This window comes from Oncorhynchus mykiss, chromosome 7 (assembly GCF_057628025.1).
Source record: "Oncorhynchus mykiss isolate SJ-2025 chromosome 7, ASM5762802v1, whole genome shotgun sequence".
In the NCBI taxonomy this organism is placed as follows: Eukaryota; Metazoa; Chordata; class Actinopteri; order Salmoniformes; family Salmonidae; genus Oncorhynchus; species Oncorhynchus mykiss.
In genome coordinates, this window is record NC_143028.1 from 52,963,037 (window position 1) to 52,983,411 (window position 20,375).

The 20,375-nt window shown below is 43.1% G+C and overlaps 1 protein-coding gene across 2 annotated transcripts in view; it reads left to right on the forward strand.

The window, feature by feature from the left end:
* LOC110528980 (cadherin EGF LAG seven-pass G-type receptor 2) overlaps nt 1-20,375 on the forward strand; it is an 85,536-nt gene that overhangs the window by 30,209 nt on the left and 34,952 nt on the right. For both annotated transcript variants that reach the window (XM_090241303.1, XM_090241304.1), the window contains exons 2-3: nt 4,719-5,426; nt 17,403-17,625. In XM_090241303.1, coding sequence (XP_090097429.1) covers nt 4,719-5,426; nt 17,403-17,625 — 931 coding nt within the window. The remainder of the gene's footprint in view (nt 1-4,718; nt 5,427-17,402; nt 17,626-20,375) is intronic.

Here is a 20,375-nt window from a genome sequence, read left to right on the forward strand (position 1 = left end):
AATGATTTCATCAGGGGGTTAACCCTGTCTATAACCGCCCTTTTGTCTGGCCTTGGTGGTGCACTTTGATCATCATTGAAATAGTCCAGGTTATCAATTTTCCTCCATTGCCAAGGTCAACCTGGGAGCCAACAGTCATTAATCTGAAGTTGAACCTGCCTCTGGCCAGGTTTTATTCAAACCTTCAATTAGATCTAGATGAAATATAACCATTCGTCTGAAGATCTGACTTTTAAAATCTAGACCAGGGCAAGTCAAACTATTATTTTAAACAATGTCTGAGAAATGCAATTTGTTAGTCCATTTTAAAAGTGCAATTTAGTCTAGGATCAGGTTTAATCTTTTTCAATATAGTCTAGGATCAGGTGTCCATAAAACCGCCCTTGTAACAGTTGGAGTTTAATGGCTGTGATAGGAGAAAACTGAGGATGGATCAACATTGTAGTTACTCCACAATACTAACATTGAGAGAGAGAAAAGAAGGAAGCTTGTACAGAATAAAAATATTCTAAAACATGCATCCTGTTTGCAACAAGGCACTAAAGTAATACTGCAAAAAATGTGACAAAGCAATTAGCCTTTGTCCTGAATACAAAGAGTTACGCTTGGGTCAATTACAACACATTACTGAGTACCACTCCATATTTTCAAGCATAGTGGTGGCTGCATCATGTTATATGCTTGTAATCATTAAAGACTGGGGAGTATTTCAGGATAAAAAAATAAAACGAAGCTAGGCAAAATCAGGCAAAACGTTAGAGGAAAACCTGATCTGCTTTGCAACAAACACTGGGAGATTCACCTTTCAGCAGGACAATAACCTAAAACACAAGGCCAAATTTACACTGGAGTTGCTTACCAAGAAAACTGTGAATGTTCCTGAGTGGCCGAGTTATAGTTTTTGCTCAAAAATAATTTAAAATCTATGGCAAGACCTGAAAATGGTTGTCTAGTAATGATCAAAATCCAATTTGACAGAGCTTGAAGAATTTTGAAAAGAATAATGGGCAAATATTGCACAATCCAGGTGTGGAAAGAGCTTAGAGATTCATCCAGAAAGACTCACAGCTGTAATCTCTGCCAACGCTGCTTCTACAAAGTATTGACTTGGGAGTGAATACTTATGTAAATTAGATTTCTGTATTTCATTTTCAATAGATTTCATGTTTTCACTTTATCATTATGGGCTATTCTGTGTAGCTGGATGAGAAATAAATATATTTAATCCATTTTGAGTTCCGGCTGTAACGAAACAAAAAGTGGAACAAGTCAAGGGGTATGAATAGTTTCTGAAGGCACTGTATGTCGTTCTGCTCTTTGAATATATTTGCAGACTGAAGGCATCTATTTTTAATGGAGATCTAGGTTATGGCTAACTGGGATATGGTTCAGGTTCAGCCCATGTCTGTTTTCAAAGCTGTTACTCCACTTTTCTGTTTCTTGTTATTTCTGATGATGAGTCTGTATGGGTTCTTTTCATTATAATTTCACTCTTCGCTGGGCAGTCATTTGAGTGTCCCAGCCAGAACCTCGCAAGCTGTTTGCTGATGAGCAGTTTTCCCCTGTGTTGCCAGTGTGGTTTTCAGTAAGAGGAATGAGTTTTGCAAATCAGCTTACTAAAAGAATCACTCAATGTGGTTTGAAGTATGTAAGGTAATGAATGCATGGCCATAGGAAGAATTGATCATGGATTTCCATCTTGGGGGGGGGGGTGATGTTTTAAACAACAGTAGTAAAGTCTAGAGTAGGATGAGCTGTCCTTGTATGTGAAGGGAAAATTACACTTCAGATGTGTATAGCTCATTATGCAGACAACTGAATAGCCTCGTCATCTTATTAACCCTTTGGATACAGGGAGATGGATGTCTGCATTGTGAATACATGTATAAAAGGTAGCTACTAGAGAATGGTGATCAGTCAAGAAGAATTCTAGGCACTATGTTATTGTGAAACGTTGTCTTTCATTACGGGGTTAGGAGTAGACATATAGTGCCTTCAGAAAGTATTCATACCCATTGATTTATTCCACATGTTGGTACAGCCTGAATTCAAAATTGATTAAAAAAAATAATAACACCCATTTACACACAATATCCCATAATAACAGTGAAAACATGTTTGCAAATGTATTGACAATGAAATACAGAAATATCTCACACCCCTGAGTCAATACTTTGTAGAAGCACCTTTGGCAGCGATTACAGCTGTGAGTCTTTCTGGCGAAGTCTCTAAGAGCTTTCCACACCTGGATTGTACAATATTTGCCCATTTTTATTATTTTCATAATTCTTCAGGTTCTGTCATTGATTGCTGATCATTGCTAGACAACCATTTTCAGGTCATGCCATAGATTTTCAAGTAGATTTAAGTAAACTGTATCTCGGCCACTTGGGAAACATTCAGTGTATATTTGACCTTGTGTGTTTTAGATTATTGTCCAGCTGAAAGATACAGTGCCTTGCAAAAGTATTCGGCCCCCTTGAACTTTGCGACCTTTTGCCACATTTAAGGCTTCAAACATAAAGATATAAAACTGTATTTTTTTGTGAATAATCAACAACAAGTGGGACACAATCATGAAGTGGAACGACATTTATTGGATATTTCAAACTTTTTTAACAAATCAAAAACTGAAAAATTGGGCGTGCAAAATTATTCAGCCCCTTTACTTTCAGTGCAGCAAACTCTCTCCAGAAGTTCAGTGAGGATCTCTGAATGATCCAATGTTGACCTAAATGACTAATGATGATAAATACAATCCACCTGTGTGTAATCAAGTCTCCGTATAAATGCACCTGCACTGTGATAGTCTCAGAGGTCCGTTAAAAGCGCAGAGAGCATCAGGAAGAACAAGGAACACACCAGGCAGGTCCGAGATACTGTTGTGAAGAAGTTTAAAGCCGGATTTGGATACAAAAAGATTTCCCAAGCTTTAAACATCCCAAGGAGCAATGTGCAAGTGATAATATTGAAATGGAAGGAGTATCAGACCACTGCAAATCTACCAAGACCTGGCCGTCCCTCTAAACTTTCAGCTCATACAAGGAGAAGACTGATCAGAGATGCAGCCAAGAGGCCCATGATCACTCTGGATGAACTGCAGAGATCTACAGCTGAGGTGGGAGACTCTGTCCATAGGACAACAGTCGTATATTGCACAAATCTGGCCTTTATGGAAGAGTGGCAAGAAGAAAGCCATTTCTTAAAGATATCCATAAAAAGTGTCGTTTAAAGTTTGCCACAAGCCACCTGGGAGACACACCAAACATGTGGAAGAAGGTGCTCTGGTCAGATGAAACCAAAATGGAACTTTTTGGAAACAATGAAAAACGTTATGTTTGGCGTAAAAGCAACACAGCTGAACACACCATCCCCACTGTCAAACATGGTGGTGGCAGCATCATGGTTTGGGCCTGCTTTTCTTCAGCAGGGACAGGGAAGATGGTTAAAATTGATGGGAAGATGGATGGAGCCAAATACAGAACCATTCTGGAAGAAAACCTGATGTAGTCTGCAAAAGACCTGAGACTGGGACGGAGATTTGTCTTCCAACAAGACAATGATCCAAAACATAAAGCAAAATCTACAATGGAATGGTTCAAAAATAAACATATCCAGGTGTTAGAATGGCCAAGTCAAAGTCCAGACCTGAATCCAATCGAGAATCTGTGGAAAGAACTGAAAACTGCTGTTCACAAATGCTCTCCATCCAACCTCACTGAGCTCGAGCTGTTTTGCAAGGAGGAATGGGAAAAAAATTCAGTCTCTCGATGTGCAAAACTGATAGAGACATACCCCAAGCGACTTACAGCTGTAATCGCAGCAAAAGGTGGCGCTACAAAGTATTAACTTAAGGGGGCTGAATAATTTTGCACGCCCAATTTTTCAGTTTTTGATTTGTTAAAAAAGTTTGAAATATCCAATAAATGTCGTTCCACTTCATGATTGTGTCCCACTTGTTGTTGATTCTTCACAAAAAAATACAGTTTTATATCTTTATGTTTGAAGCCTGAAATGTGGCAAAAGGTCGCAAAGTTCAAAGGGGCCGAATACTTTCGCAAGGCACTGTATGTTTATCTCCCAGTGTCTGGTGGAAAGCAGACTGAACCAGGTTTTCCTCTAGGACTTTTCCTGTGCTTAGCTCCATTCCATTTATTACAAGTATAACCATACCCATTATTACAAGCATACCCATAACATGATGCAACTTGAAAATATGGAGAGTGGTCCTCAGTAGAGTGTTGTATTGGATTTGCACCAAACATAACATGTTGTATTCAGGACAAAATGTTAATTGCTTTGTCATATTTTTTTTGCAGTATTACTTTAGTGCATTGTTGCAAACAGGATGCATGTTCTGGAATATTTGCATTCTGTACAGTCTTGCTTCTTTTAACTCTGTGGTGGCTGCATCACTTATTGCACACAGTGAGTCCATATTTAGGCTTGCCATACCAAAGGGGTTGAATACTTATTGACTCAAGACGTTTCAGCTTTTCATTCTTAAAATTAATTTGTAAAAATGTTGAAATACATAATTCCACTTTGACGTGTGTGTGGTGTGACAAAAAAATCTAAATTTAATCAATTTTAAATGTAAAAAATGTCAAGGGTTGAGAACTTTCTGAAGGCACTGTAAGTAATGTTTGTGATGTAAATCTAGATTTTGAAGCATTAATACTGTGTCCCCTGCGTCTCTCCACTTCCTCTCCTGTCAGATGGGATCCACTCCGTGTCGGCCCAGTGTCTGCTCCAGGTCACCATCATCACAGACGAAATGCTCTCCAACAGTATCACGCTGCGATTGGCCAACACCTCCCAGGAGCATTTCCTGTCCCTGCTATTGGCCCAGTTCTTGGAGGGCGTGGCCTGCGTGCTGTCAGCAGACCGCGAGGACGTCGTAGTGTTCAACATCCAGGATGACACAGACGTCAGCGCCCGGATCCTCAATGTCAGCCTGTCTGTGGCCGTGCCCAGGGAGGGCCCGCGTGGGGGGGGAGAGGGGTCCCGGGGGGACGGAAGAGTGGACAGAGGGACAGCAGGGGCCAATGGAGCGGCAGAGTACTTTGGTTCTGAGGAGCTACAGGAGAGGTTGTACCTGAACCGAAGTCTGCTGGCCCACATCTCCTCCCAGCAGGTGCTGCCCTTCGATGACAACATCTGCCTGAGAGAGCCCTGCGAGAACTACATGAAGTGTGTGTCCGTGCTGAAGTTTGACAGCCTGGCGCCATTCGTGGCGTCCGACACCATCCTTTTCCGACCCATCCACCCCATCGCCGGGCTGCGCTGCCGCTGCCCCACGGGCTTCACAGGAGACTACTGCGAGACAGAGATCGACCTGTGCTACTCCAAACCCTGTGGAACCCACGGCCTGTGTCGCAGCAGAGAGGGAGGCTACACCTGCGAGTGCCTTGATGACTATACAGGTAAATTACCGCTCTCTCTTGATTTGATGTTGAATTAGATATTTCACTTCGTAACTGACGTAAGTGTCACAAAAAGCAAACTATTATAAAAACCCAAAAGATGATTTGGATGTGTTTGCAGCATGTCGTGTATTTATAGTGAATGGCCTCATAACCGTCAGACACAACGGCAAGAGTAATGTTGTTTCATATTCTCACTAAGTGGCCATAAAGTACATTTTAATGTCGAATGTCCCATTGGAAATCAATCTTGTTAATGAATTATTTAATTCATTCATTCCGTCCTACTCTCCGGTCTACAGCCTGGCTAAGGGCCTATACAGTGATGACACCCGTTCAGCTGGACAAATGCAGCGCGGTGACTTATTGATTTTAACAATCCCTGGACCAATGAGGCGGAACTACATTAAACATGAGCCAGCCTGTTAACTGTTCACACTTCCTACCCTTCCCCATTGTCTGTCTGAGAGAATGAAAAGGGCAGTCTGTGTGTGAGTTGACAAGTAAAAAAAAAAACAACAACATACATCTCAATCCGGCAGGGATCAATGAGAGATTATGAACTTGCATGAAGGAAGTGTGTGTGGGAGGAAGTCTGGATCACCATCACGTTCTGTCTTGGTTGAGCTAACAGGGTCTTACAGTGTGAGTGCTATGAAGAATAGCCAGGTCCATGGTGCACCAGAGTGTGATATTGCCTTCCTGGGGTCTATCTTATAGCGTTACAGTGATGAGTGTCTCTGAATGGGGAAAACAATAGCAATTTGGCCAGTCAGCAGCAGAGTAGCTCTGAGAGGAATAATGGTAGGAGGTGCTGAATTATGGATGGCTACAGATTGAAAGAGGGAGAGCGTCTCCTGCCTGTAACAATGCCCCCTGGTAAAACATAGCTGGGATGGATCAAATGTAACTAAACTGTGTAAAGGTGGTGGGCTCTGAGGAATGGTGGATAGGAAGAACTTTTAAAAGCTTCCGTCTTTGAAGATGGCAGTACTCTGTTATTCATTACTATCTCAGTCCCCAACTCAAATGGGTTCACTTTTAAAGTCTTCTTTTTTTTACACTTAAAGCACATTTAGGGAGGAACGATTATGCATACACTGCGTTAAATATTGTCATATCCTGAAAATATCAGAGGATCTGCTTTCTCTCTGCTTAAGGTGAGAGGTGTAGAATGAGAGGGAATGAACATATGCTAATATGCTAATATGAGCAAATACCAGAGTCTTTGCCCTCTGTTTATCAAAGGGTTGTGGGGTTGAATGAGAGTTAATTTAATTTCACCCGAGCCCTGCTCTCTCCCTATGCTACATACAGTATGTTCTTTGAAGTTAACTGCTGCTCTAGTTAGATAAAAGCATGACATGTGGTTGGATTCTCGCTCCTTTCTATAAAGATGGATTAATCTTTTCTGGTATCCTTTTTAATATTTAATTTAATTTATTTCACCTTTATTTAACCAGGTAGGCCAGTTGAGAACAAGTTCTCGTTTACAACTGCGACTTGGCCAAGATAAAGCAAAGCAGTGCAACAAAAAACAACAACACAGAGTTACACATTAACAAAACTACAGTCAATAACACAATAGAAAAATCTATATACAGTGTGTGCAAATGGCATAAATAGGCCATAGTAGCGAAGTAATTACAGTTTAGCAAATTAACACTGGGGTGATAGATGTGCAGATGATGAGATGTGCAAGTAGTAATACTGGTGTGCAACAGAAAAAGTAGATAAAAACAATATGGGGATGAGGTAGGTAGTTGGATGGGCTATTTACAGATGGGCTGTGTACAGCTGCAGCGATCGGTGAGCTGCTCAGATAGCTGATGCTTAAAGTTAGTGAGGGAAATATAAGTCTCCAACTTCAGCCATTTTTTTGCAATTCGTTCCAGTCATTGGCAGCAAAGAGTGTGGGTGACCATAATATGTTGTGCTAGTGAGTGATTGATTGTGTAGGCTTAGTCACTGAGGTTCAAGTTGAGCACCATTCTTTCTCATGTACCGCTGTGGATGTGTGAAAACTGAACTGTGGAGGACGATGGTTCGTGGTGTGTGTCTTGTGAGTCGGGTGTAGGAGGAGCAGAGGGATCCTCATCAATTGCACTTAGATCAGGACTGTACAGCCTGTACGGCCCAGCTCAGTTCAACTCAATCTACTGGGCCTGCCTGCCGGGTAATAGGACTATTAATATGATCCAGACATACAGTACACTTGTGTTAGCTGATGATTTATGATGTATGTATCACGCTTTCAGGCTTGCTCTAATATTTGCTGAAACAAGGCTGAGAGAGCAGTCAACCTGTCTCCTCTCAAAGACAGGGCTGGGTTGATGGGCTTGTCCTGGATGGAATCCACAGCTCCTGCTGTTCAACATGACTGACAGTTGGATTTGACACTGTCCCGCTGTGCCGAGAGTGTGTGTGGGCTCAATTGGCTGGTGTGCGTGTTTGAGGGTGTTGTGTTTGGGTGTGTGTGAGTCAGAGGGAGTGTGTGTATGTGTAGATGCTGAATTGCCTGCTCCAAGTGTGTGTGTGTTGGGTTCCGTGGGCGGGTCCAGATGGCAGTATGATGGAAGCGAGAAAAATAACAGAGCAGAGCAGCCATCCATTTTACTCACGTTGTGAAGGGCAAAGCGAATGATTAAGTCTGGTTGACTGTCTGGAAACAGAACAAATGGACAGAAAACCCGCGCATCATTAGAATGCAAGTGTTAACTCATAACCCGCAGTCCCCGTAGCTGGGTTTAGGGTCATGAAATATTGTGTGAATGATAGGAGAATGGGGATCAAACGGATTAAATAAAGAGAAAATAATACATAATTAAAACATAAATGTATCATTCTTGTGCAATTCATATCTATAGCCTACATTGAGGTTATTCTTTCATTAGTTGTATCTGTCGTTAGGGAATTAGTTTACTTCCAAAGCAAAGTATAAAACATTGTCTCCTCAACTGTAGAAGGTTGTAGCTCAGCCTCTGAATATCAAAAAAGCTAAACAATATCCCCATATGCATCAGAGTCACGTCGTTCCCTGGTATTTAACAGCTTGTTTCTTGCAGAACGCATCGCTGTTATACAGTGCATTCGGAAAGTATTCAGACCCTTTGACTTTTTCCACATTTTGTTACTTTATAGCCTTATTCATCAATTAGAAAACATTTAATATATATACCTTATTTACATTAGTATTCAGACCCTTTACTATGAGACTCAAAATTGAGCTCAAGTGCATCCTATTTCCATTTATCATCCTTGAGATGTTTCTACAACTTGATTGGAGTCCACCTATGATACATTCAATTGATTGGGCATGATTTGGAAAGGCACACACCTGTCTATATAAGGTCCCACAGATGACAGTGCATGTCAGAGCAAAAACCAATCCGTGAGGTAGAAGGAATTGTCCATAGATTTCTGAGACAGGATCGTTTCGAGGCACAGATCTGAGGAAGGGTACAAAAAAATGTCTGCAGTATTGAAAGTTCCCAAGAACACAGTGGCCTCCATCATTCTTAAATAGAATACGTTTGGAACCACCAAAACTCTTTCTAGAGCTGGCCGCCCGGCGAAACTGAGCAATCGGGGGAGAAGGGTCTTGGTCAGGGAGGTTGATCAATAACCCGATGGTCACTCTGACAGAGCTCCAGAGTTCCTCTGTAGAGATGGGAGAACTTTCCAGAAGGACAACCATATCTGCAGCACTCCACCAATCAGGCCTTTATGGTAGAGTGGCCAGACGCAAGCCACTCCTCAGTAAAAGGCACATGACAGCCCGCTTGGCGTGTGCCAAAAGGCACCTTAAGGACTCTGACCATGAGAAACAAGATTCTCTGGTCTGATAAAATCAAGATCGAACTCTTTGGCCTGAATTGCAAGCGTCACGTCTGGAGGAACCCAGGCACCACTCATCACCTGGCCTATACCATCTCTACTGTGAAGTATGGTGGTGGCAGAATCATGCTGTGGGGATGTTTTTCAGCAACAGGGACTGGGAGACTAGTCAGGATCGAGGGAAAGATGAACAGAGCAAAGTACAGAGATCCTTTATGAAAACCTTCTCCAGAGCACTCAGGACCTCAGACTGGGGCGAAGGTTGACCTTCCAACAGGGCAACGACCCTAAGCACACAGCCAAGACAACGCAGGAGTGGCTTCGGGACAAGTCTCTGAATGTCCTTCAGTGGCCCAGCCAGAGCCTGGACTTGAACCCAATCAAACATCTCTGGAGAGACCTGAAAATAGCTGTGCAGCGACGCTCCCAATCCAACCTGACAGAGCTTGAGAGGATCTGCAGAGAAGAATGGGAGAAACTCTCCAAATACAGGTGTGCCAAGCTTGTAGCATCATACCCAAGAAAACGCTGTAATCACAGCCAAAGGTTCTTCAAAAAAGTACTGAGTATCAAAAACATGTTGGGTCGTTTTAACAGATTTTTAAATTTCCATATAACCGGTCAAACTGATGTTAATTTTGCTTGGAAAATCTTTCCCATTTTTTGGGCTTATTGCATTTTCTCCGTGGTCCCTAAACATATTTGCTGCTTGAGAGGAACAGAAATGGAAGAGGAAAGGAAAACAAACTTTACCTATGTCAGCTAGATTGAAGGGTTCATACTATCAATTTATGATGTTATTCTGGTGAAAGGGGCAATAAGTAATGACAGAAGAGAAGCTGCATCTTGACTAAGAAATAGCTTACCAAGATGCCAGAAATTATATGCCGAAACAACATATGCCTATCGGGTGCGGGCCTCATAGTCCGGCGGTTACGGATGGGTTATTAGCAATTGTGGTTGGGTGCGGGTGAACAAACAGCTGACCTGTGCATCACTATCGCATACATACAGGTCGTTATTGTAAAAGAGAATGTGTTCTCAATGACTTACCTGGTTAAATAAAGGTTAAATGTTTGGCAGAGTTACTCCACCTCAAGATTTCCATTTGGTGAAAGGCTTGGCACACGCATACTCTGGCTCTCATTCAGGCAAATGAGAAATAAGTGCACTCAGGCTATCCGGAAGGCCAAAGTTAGTTACTTTAAGGAGCAGTTCTCTCTCTGTGGGTCTAACCCCAAGAGTTCTGGAAAACAGTTAAAGAAATGGAGAATAAACCCTACTCCTCACATGTCTCTTAATGTTGATTATGTGGTTGTTACTGACAAGGAGCACATGGCTGAGCTCTTTAATCCCAACTTCATTAAGTTAGGATTCCTATTTGACTCAGCCATGCCTCCTTGCTCGTCCAACATTTCCTCATCTTCCAGCCCTTCTAATGCGACTAGCAATGCTCTTCCCTCTTTTCCCCCTGCCCCGCTACAAAGTTACTCTCTGCCGGTGGTCACTGAGTCCGAGGTGCAAAAGAAACTCCCTAAACTTGACCCCCAAAAACATCTAGGTCAGATGGTTTAGACCATTTCTTCTTTAAGGTTGTAGCCCGATCATCGCCAAGCCTATCTCTGACCTTTTTAACCTGTCTCTCCTCTCTGGGAAGGTTCCTTGGAAGGCAGCCACGGTGCGTCCTTTATTTAAAGGGGGAGAGCAAGCTGATCCTAACTGTTATAGGCCAATTTCTATTTTGCCTTGTTTTTCAAAAGTGTTGTAAAAACTTGTCAATAAATAACTGACTGGCTTTCTTGATGTCAACAGTATTCTCTCTGATATGCAATCTGGTTTCTGCTCAGGTTATGGATGTGTCACTGCAACCTTAAAGGTCCTCAATGATGTCACAATTGCCCTTGATTCTAAGCAATGTTGTGCTGCTATTTTTATTGACTTGGCCAAAGCTTTTGATATGGTAGATCATTCTATTCTTGTGGGCCGGCTAATGAGTATTGGTGTCCCTGAGAAGTCTTTAGCTTGGTTTGCAAACTACCTCAAAGAGTGCAGTGTATAAAGTCTGAACATCTGCTGTCTCAGCCACTGCCTGTCACCAAGGGAGTACCCCAAGGCTCGATCCTAGGCCCCACGCACTTCTCAATTTACATCAACAACAAAGCTCAGGCAGTAGGAAGCTCTCTCATAAATTTTATATGCAGATTATGGTCTTATACTAAACTGGCCCCTCCCCGGATTTTGTGTTAAACGCTCTAGAACAAAGCTTTCTTAGTGTCCAACAAGCTTTCTCTGCCCTTAACCTTGTTCTGGACACCTCCAAAACAAAGGTCATGTGGTTACTACTTCTGAGAGTTTAGAGCTTGAGGTAATCACCTCATACATTGTACTTGGAAGTATGGCTCAACTGTACACTGTCATTCTTTCAGCACATATCAAATATGCAGGCTAAGGTTAAATCTAGATTTGGTTTCCTCTATCGTAATCGCTCCTCTTTCACCCCAGCTGCCAAACTAACAGTGATTCAGATGACCATCTTACCCATGCTAGATTACGGAGATGTCATTTATAGATGGGCAGGTAAGGGTGCTCTCCAGTGGCTAGATGTTCTTTACCGTACGGCCATCAGATTTACCACCAATGCTCCTTGTCGGACACATCACTGCACTCTATACTGGTCATCCAGTCGCAGGACCCACTGGTTGATGCTTATTTATAACACCCTCTTAGGCCTCACTCCCCCATATCTGAGATATCTACTGCAGCTCTCATCCTCCACATACAACACCGTTCTGCCAGTCACATTCTGTTAAAGGTCCCCAAAGCACACACATCCCTGATTCGCTCCTCTTTTTAGTTCGCTGCAGCTAGCGACCTGAACGAGCGGCAAGAAACACTCAAACTGGACAGTTTTATCTCCATCTTTTCATTAAAAGAGTCAATCTTGGACACTCTTACTGACAGTTGTGGCTGCTTCGTGTAATGTATTGTCGTCTCCTTGGTGCTGTTGTCTGTGCCCAATAATGTTTGTACCATGTTTTGTGCTGCTACCATGTTATTGTCATGTTGAGTTGCTACTATGCTGTGTTGTTATCTTAGGTCATTCTTTATGTAGTGTTGTGATGTCTCTCTTGTTGTGATGTGTGTTTTGTCCTATATATATATATATATATATATATATATTTTATCCCAGCCCCCATCCCCGCAGGAGGCCTTTTGCCTTTTGGTAAGCCGTCATTGTAAATAAGAATTTGTTTTAACTGACTTGCCTAGTAAAATAAAAAAACGACTTTTAGCCTTTACGTTTACAGTGTTTCATACTGCACTGTAAACTACACTACATGGCCGAATGTGAATACCTGCTCATCAAACATCTCATTCCAAAATCATGGGCATTGATATGGAGTTGGTCCCTACTTTTCTGCTATAACAACCTCCACTCTTCTGGGAAGGCTTTCCACTAGATGTTGGAACATTGCTGCAGGGACTTGCTTCCATTCAACCACGAGCATTAGTAAGGTTGGGCACTGATGTTGGGGGATTAGGCCTGGCTCGCAGTCAGTGTTCCAATTCATCCCAAAGGTGTTTGTTGGAGTTGAGGTCAGGGCTTTTGCAGGCCAATAATGTTTTTCCACACCGATTTCTACAAACCATTTCTGTATGAACCTCACTTTGTGCATGGGGGCATTGTCATGCTGAAACAGGAAAGGGCCTTCCCCAAACTGTTGCCACAAAGTTGGAAGCACAGAATTGTCTACAATGCCATTGTATGCTGTAGCTCTAAGATTTCCCATCACTGGAACTAAGGGGCCTAGCCCGAACCATGAAAAACAGCCCCAGACCATTATTCCTCCTCCACCAAACTTTACAGTTGGCACTATGTATTGGGGCAGGTAGCGTTCTCCTGGCATCCGCCAAACCCAGATTTGTCCGTCAGACTGCCAGGTAGTGAAACGTGATTCATCACTCCAGAGAACACCTTTCCACTGCTCCAGAGTCCAATGGCGGCGAGCTTTACACCACTCCAGCCGTCGCTTGGCATTGCGCATGTTGATCTTAGGCTTGTGTTCTGCTGCTTGGCCATGGAAACCCATTTCATGAAACTTCTAGACATTTCCACTTCACAATAACAGCACTTTCAGTTGACCGGGGCAAATCTAGCAGGGTAGAAATTTGACAAACTATCTTTTTGGAAAGGTGGCATCCTGTGATGGTGCCACGTTGAAAGTCACAGAGCTCTTCAGTAAGGCCATTCTACTACCAACGTTTGTCTATGTAGTTTGCATGGCTGTGTGCTCGATTTTACACACTTGTCAGCAACGGGTGTGGCTGAAATAGCTGAATCCACTCATTTGAAGGGGTGTCCACATACTTTTGAATATATATAGTGTATTGCTAAACACACTCTGCCCCATATGAAACACTCTGCCCCACATGAAAAGAGGCTCCACAGAACAGGGCTGTTGTGGCATACTGTTTTTCTTTGATCAAGCAATGTTGTATGTTGTGTACTTACTCTGTAGCCAACAGTACAAACATGCTGAGAGCTTTAGAATTCCGCGTTTGAAGTCGTATTAATCAACTCAAAGATCAAAGCATGTAGGAATGCCTCATGGAAACGTTTCAAAAGGACCCCGACGGCTGCTGCAGGCTCTGAATGGGCAGCAATCGGATTGTGATCATAGATTGTGTTTTGTGCTTTATTCAATGCATCCCACAGAATGTCTCTGTTTTAGTCCCTCACCTCTGATCTAGGTAGTTGTTAAAAGAAGCCCCGTCATTGTTGCCTCATGTTAGCCTGTTGTCTGGTCCAGGTGCATCACCTGGGCTATGATCCCACCTGGGTTTGACCAGTGGGATCACAATTATGCCACTCTGTCACCTTCACTACTAGTGAGTGGAATCAGTGGATGAGATATAGAATAGTTTTCTACATGGACCTGATTTATACTGAGTGTACAAAACATTAAGGACACCTGCTCTTTCCATGACAGACTGACCAGGTGAAAGCTGATCCCTTATTGATGTCACCTTTTTAAATCCAACTCAATATTAGAAAGGTGTCTTTAATGTTTTGTACACTCAGTGTACATGTCAAGTGTATCCTCACAGCAGATTCACAGTATGTTTGCTGTTAAATAAGCCCTGTTGAGTGTGTCGACCCAGTGTGGAGCTCTCTTAACTCCCTTCCTCTATGCCTTCAGCAGAGACTATGCCGATATTCGGACTCTACCATTCTGTTTCATTTAGGGGAGGAGACCATACGTTTCAGTTACTTGAAGATACAGAAACATCCTATCCAGGTCTGTAGAGGAGTCTCAGCACGGGGAGTTACTTACAGCACGGGGTTTAATCCCCCTGCGCATTCACACACATTTTAAAAACAGCAGCTTAACAATTACACACATCTTTACGACACTATGAACCAGTCGTAGTGATCATAGACTCTGTTGTCACAACATGGCAGCTGAGGGCTGTGAATGGTGTCTGTGTACTAGCCTATTCTACTGGTGATTCTCATCTCCCGTGATAATTGGCTATTGTTTGATAAGCAGCTCTCTCTCCTCAGTCTGTTAGAGCTGAAGATTAATTATGGAAGAGATGTGTTTTTTGTTCTTTGTTGCATAGAAAATGATGTTTTGGATGTCTGGACAAAACCCCATTTCAAAAAAATCTGAATGCCTTGTCAACTCAGTTTTGATATGTGGTGGTTGGAGACGAGGCATCTGGAGACCCATCTGTGTGAGTGTTAAACCTTGCACATGCTTCGGTGAACCGAATGGGTGAGCTCGCATACTCCCTTAAAAAACAACAACAAGCTGCAATAGTACTGTTTGTCTATCTGGGATGCCGTAGCCAGTATACTCTCAAGATAACTCAAGAAATGCTTCATTAATTTAAATGTTTTGTCGAAGAGATCTTAGTCCCAGTATTTTACCCCTGACAAAGGTGTCTGGTGCAGTATTTTTCAAGTGAAAATTCCAACGGTTCAGGTTGTAGCTCAACAAAATGTGGAAAAAGTCAAGGGGTGTGAATACTTTCTGAAGGCGCTGTATTTTCTAATAAGTTCAATACATTTATTTGATTTCCTACTAAGTTCAGTACATTTTTTATGTCGGTATTGTTGAATTTCATTTAATGTCTGGATTCCGTGATTCTGTCTGTGTTCTCCACGTTGCGGAATTCATAGGGCCAACAGTCCACTCATTATGCATCCTTGACTTCAATGGGGTTACCCGTTCTATTCATTATATTTCTATGGCATCACATGCAGGAGTGGAGGAGAGGAGATGTGTTAGATTTTTCTTGCTGTTCAAACGGTTATTACGGAGACTGGTCATTTGGCTGGCAAATTGTGTGTGGACTCACAACAGCAGAGCATCTCCTCCTCCCTAAAACCGAGCGGCACCTTCTCCAGGATCCCTGCACATTTTGACAGCCTTAATGATTCATGCTGGCAGTAAACAGACAGTTAGAGAGGGAGGGATCTGAAGGTGTGCACCTAGAGCAGGGGAAATGCTGTCTAAATAATTGATTGAGGTGAAATTGTGACTCTGGCAAGATCCTCCCATCGTAACGCGGCCCAGTTCACCTAGCAACCCAGAGCTGTTGTTCCAAGACCCTGCACCTGTGGCGGGCGGGTGTCCCAGAGGGATGCTTGACAAAAAAAACACTGGCTCTGTTTATTCTCAGGTTACCATATAGACAACAGAACAGGCTCGGGTGTCTGCAGGACGGAGACCGGATGCTCACTATTGATTCTTACTGGCTTCTATATGTTTTATAGACACCGAGGTGGGATATATCCACTAGAGAATTTTAGCTTTGCTGGTAGGTATTTTGGGGTAAACAGAATACTAACAAATGTTCAGTTTGAGTGTAAGATGATTGCATATAGTTTTCTTAGTAAATTAATCAATAATGATCTAAAAATATTATAAATACTATAAAAATATTATTCTCTTTTGATGCGGCGTGCAATTATAACTCTGGAGAGAAGAATACAGAACATTAATGTTGAAGCCTCACAGAGAATGAGGCCACTGTAGTGCCCAAGGTGACCTTAGAAGAAGTACACTACTATCCCAGCGTGCCACTTTCCTACAGTAGCCCAGTGTTGGCTGCAGCAATGTTTGACCACATCAAGCCATGACTCAATGTCCAATCTTCCCCTCATTTGTTTAAAGAGACAGAAGTAACGTGTTGCCCGAGGCGAGTTGCTGATTAAATTCCACACGACTCATGCAGCTATAGTTTTTTTCTGTTTCTGGGTGACTAGCAGTAGCCAATTGTTCCCAAGCGCCATCAACAAGAAAACGGAAACACATTGTCATGGTTCACCAGGGCAAAGTGACTGTTCTTCTGCCAGTGTAGCCCACCATGGTGCATTGCTGATTGTACTGTAACAGTACAGTCAGCATAGGATAACATGTTTTAATTCACATCTTGTCAACGTGTAATCCATAATAACCACAACAGCCTTGGAGTTGAATGAATGAAGGAATGAATGCACCCTACAACAGTAGTGAAACAAAGGGTATCCTTAATTGTCTTAGACTGAGAATCCTGTGATTAGCGAGGATGTACAACGCAAGTCATGTGTCTCTATAGTCTATAGAGATATTGTCTGTGTGGTGTGTACAGGACCGTACAGTAACACGACACACAACGGAAGTGTTCCACACTGCTGAGTGGCTCTGACACAAACTCCAGCTCGTGCAAAGAGGCGTGCAGTCTCGTCATAGCAACTGCAGCCTCTCATCCAGAGACTGGAGACAAATAGAAGTTGTGAGCGCTGGGCTGCACAAAGCATGGAGGCTTAATAACAGTGACAGTTTCCCCCTGCCATAGCACTCTGTGACTCCCTCGCTCTCTCACATTCCCTTCCCCTCTGTCCCTCACGACTCGTGCTAAGTTTTGGAGGCATCTTGCCATGCCCCATATTGAACTGCTGCGGTGGTGTGGTGAGAATTGACACTAGTAAAGTTGAACTGGAAAGGAGGACCAATGGGTTTAACCCACACACAGTCCAGGGCTGGCACTGATTTGTCACCTTGATACGGGTTAATTCTGACTCGTCTCACTTTCTCTTCACCTCTCTATTCCTCCCTCCCATCTCTGTCCATCTTTCTCTTCCTCCAGGCAAGTGGTGTGAGCTGTCGTGCCGCTCCGGGCGTTGTGCCCCAGATGTGTGTAAGAACGGGGGCACCTGTGTGAACCTGCTGGTGGGAGGATTCAAGTGCGAGTGTCCGTCTGGCAGTTATGAAAAGCCCTACTGTGAGATGACCACCAGGAACTTCCCCCTGCAGTCCTTCCTCACCTTCAAGGGCCTCCGCCAGCGCTTCCACTTCACCCTCTCCCTCTCGTAAGTACAACGACCACCCCACCCAGTGGCACATGGCCATCTCAGTCATTCCCTTTCACAATACAAAGTATATCCCTAAATATACTACTGTGATTCACTCCACCTCTCTCTTTCTTTCTCCCACTACTTCTCCCTCTTTCTCTTTTTTTTATGCCTCCTCTCTTACACTGCACATACTCTCTCTCTCGCTCTCTTTCTCTCTCACAAGTATCCCACAACTGCCCTTATACTCTCACACTCACACCTCTTATAGCCTGTGATGCATGATGATTCCTCCTCTCCTCTCATTGGCTAAGCATCCTGGTGTTTCATAAGTTATTGAATCATTTAATAGCTGTAGTCTTTAAAAGTCTAATCTCTTCTAGCAGAGATTGGGTTCCCCGAGCATGGTGAGTGAGTATGTATGTATGTATGTATGTAATGTATGTATGTGTGTGTGTGTATGACAAAATATCTAAAGACACTGAAGCAGCAAACTTTGTGAAAATGAATATTTGTGTCATTCTCAAAACTTTTGGCCACGACTGTACGTACATATTTTTGTCAGATGTTACTATGGAATACTGAAGTATAATTACAAGCATTTCATAAGTCTCAAAGGCTTTTATTGACAATTATATGAAGTTGATGCAAAGAGTCAATATTTGCAGTGTTGACCCTTCTTTTTCAAGACCTCTACAATCCGCCCTGGCATGCTGGCAATTTACATTCTGGGCCACATCCTGACTGATGGTAGCCCATTCTTGCACAATCAATGCTTGGAGTTTGTCAGAATTTGTGGGTTTTTGTTTGTCCACCCGCCTCTTGAGGATTGACCACAAGTTCTCAATGGGATTAAGGTTTGGGGAGTTTCCTGGCCATGGACCCAAAATATGGATGTTTTTTTCCCCGAGCCACTTAGTTATCACTTTTGCCTTATGGCAAGGTGCTCCATCATGCTGGAAAAGGCATTGTTCGTCACCAAACTGTTCCTGGATGGTTGGGAGAAGTTGCTCTTGAAGGATGTGTTGGTGCCATTCTTTATTCATGGCTGTGTTCTTAGGCAAAATTGTGAGTGAGCCCACTCCCTTGGCTGAGAAGCAACCCCACACATGAATGGTCTCAGGATGCTTTACTGTTGGCATGACACAGGACTGATGGTAGCGCTCACCTTGTCTTCCCCGGACAAGCTTTTTTCCAGAATATTTTGCAGAATATCAGTCTGTCCCTGATGGTTTGTCCTTGAGAGAAGTGATTTCTTTGCTGCCCTTCTTGACACCAGGCCGTCCTCCAAAAGTCTTCACCTCACTGTGCGTGCAGATGCACTCACACCTGCCTGCTGCCATTCCTGAGCAAGCTCTGCACTGGTGGTGCCCCCATCCCGCAGCTGAATCAACTTTAGGAGACGGTCCTGGCGCTTGCTGGACTTTCTTGGGTGCCCTGAAGCCTTCTTCACAACAATTGAACCGCTCTCCTTGAAGTTCTTGATGATCCGATAAATGGTTGATTTAGGTGCAATCTTACTGGCAGCAATATCCTTGCCTGTGAAGCCTTTTTTGTGCAAAGCACAACATGTTATTCGAACTCAATCAGCATGACAGAGTGATCTCCAGCCTTGTCCTCGTCAACACTCACACCTGTGTTAACGAGAGAATCACTGACATATCAGCTGGTCCTTTTGTGGCAGGGCTGAAATGCAGTGGAAATGTTTTTTGGGGGATTCAGTTCATTTGCATGGCCAAGAGGGACTTTGCAATTAATTGCAATTCATCTGATCACTCTTCATAACATTCTGGAGTATATACAAATTACCATCATACAAACTGAAGCAGCAGACTTTGTGAAAATGTATATTTGGGTCATTCTTAACTTTTGCCCACGACTGGATGGATGGATGGATGGAGAGGTTTCTAATGTGGGTGAATGAGAAGAAGCCCAGCTGCCTGAGAACTTACTGTTTCTGGACTGGCTCCTTGCCTAACTGAGGGCATTAATCAGAGACCTAGGAGTCCCATCTTATTACACTCAGTGGTGACTTTGAGCTGTGAGTCAGCGTGTGGCCTATTTCTTCTCCTCAGTTGCTCTCATCGAGGTGAATCTGGAGATGTATTGTCTGCCCCGAGGGTTTGTGCGTGTGCTGTTGCATGTCTGTCTTGCTATTAAATCACACACCTGGGGTACCCTCATCCTGGGATGCCTAAATATTTTGGAAACATGTATTCGCTCTCAATTGACAGCCATCCAGGTTTACATCAGCACTAGTTTATAATGGGTGTCATTTGTCTGATACAGGTAGAGCAAGTTGTATTTCAAGACCATTATCACAGCCTAGTATCTTGTTGGAAGGTTCCAGGGGAGGGTGGTGCTTTGAAATAAAACCGATGAGGACTTAACACTGAACACAGTTCATCATACTGAAGTACATTCATGTGAATGAGACGAGGCTACATTGATATGAATGATATGCTTCATCCCAAGTGACAATAAAAGCAGCACAATGGGTGTAGTATTCATCAGAGCAAAGAAAATACCGCCAGTTGATACAAATGCCACATTTGACAGTGATATCTACTTTTGTAATGTGTTGTCACTCTAGAAGTGCTTGGCAGGGCTTGAAAACTAGCTGTTAATGGCAAGTGGTGATATTGATACGCCTTTGAGTTTAATTGAAGTGGTGGCCTTGCTTTGAGAGTGGCTCGGATGGCAGTGTTTTTGGATTGAGAACTGCTCTGACCTGTTTCTTAAAAGCATTGGCTGGTAGTTCCCAGACT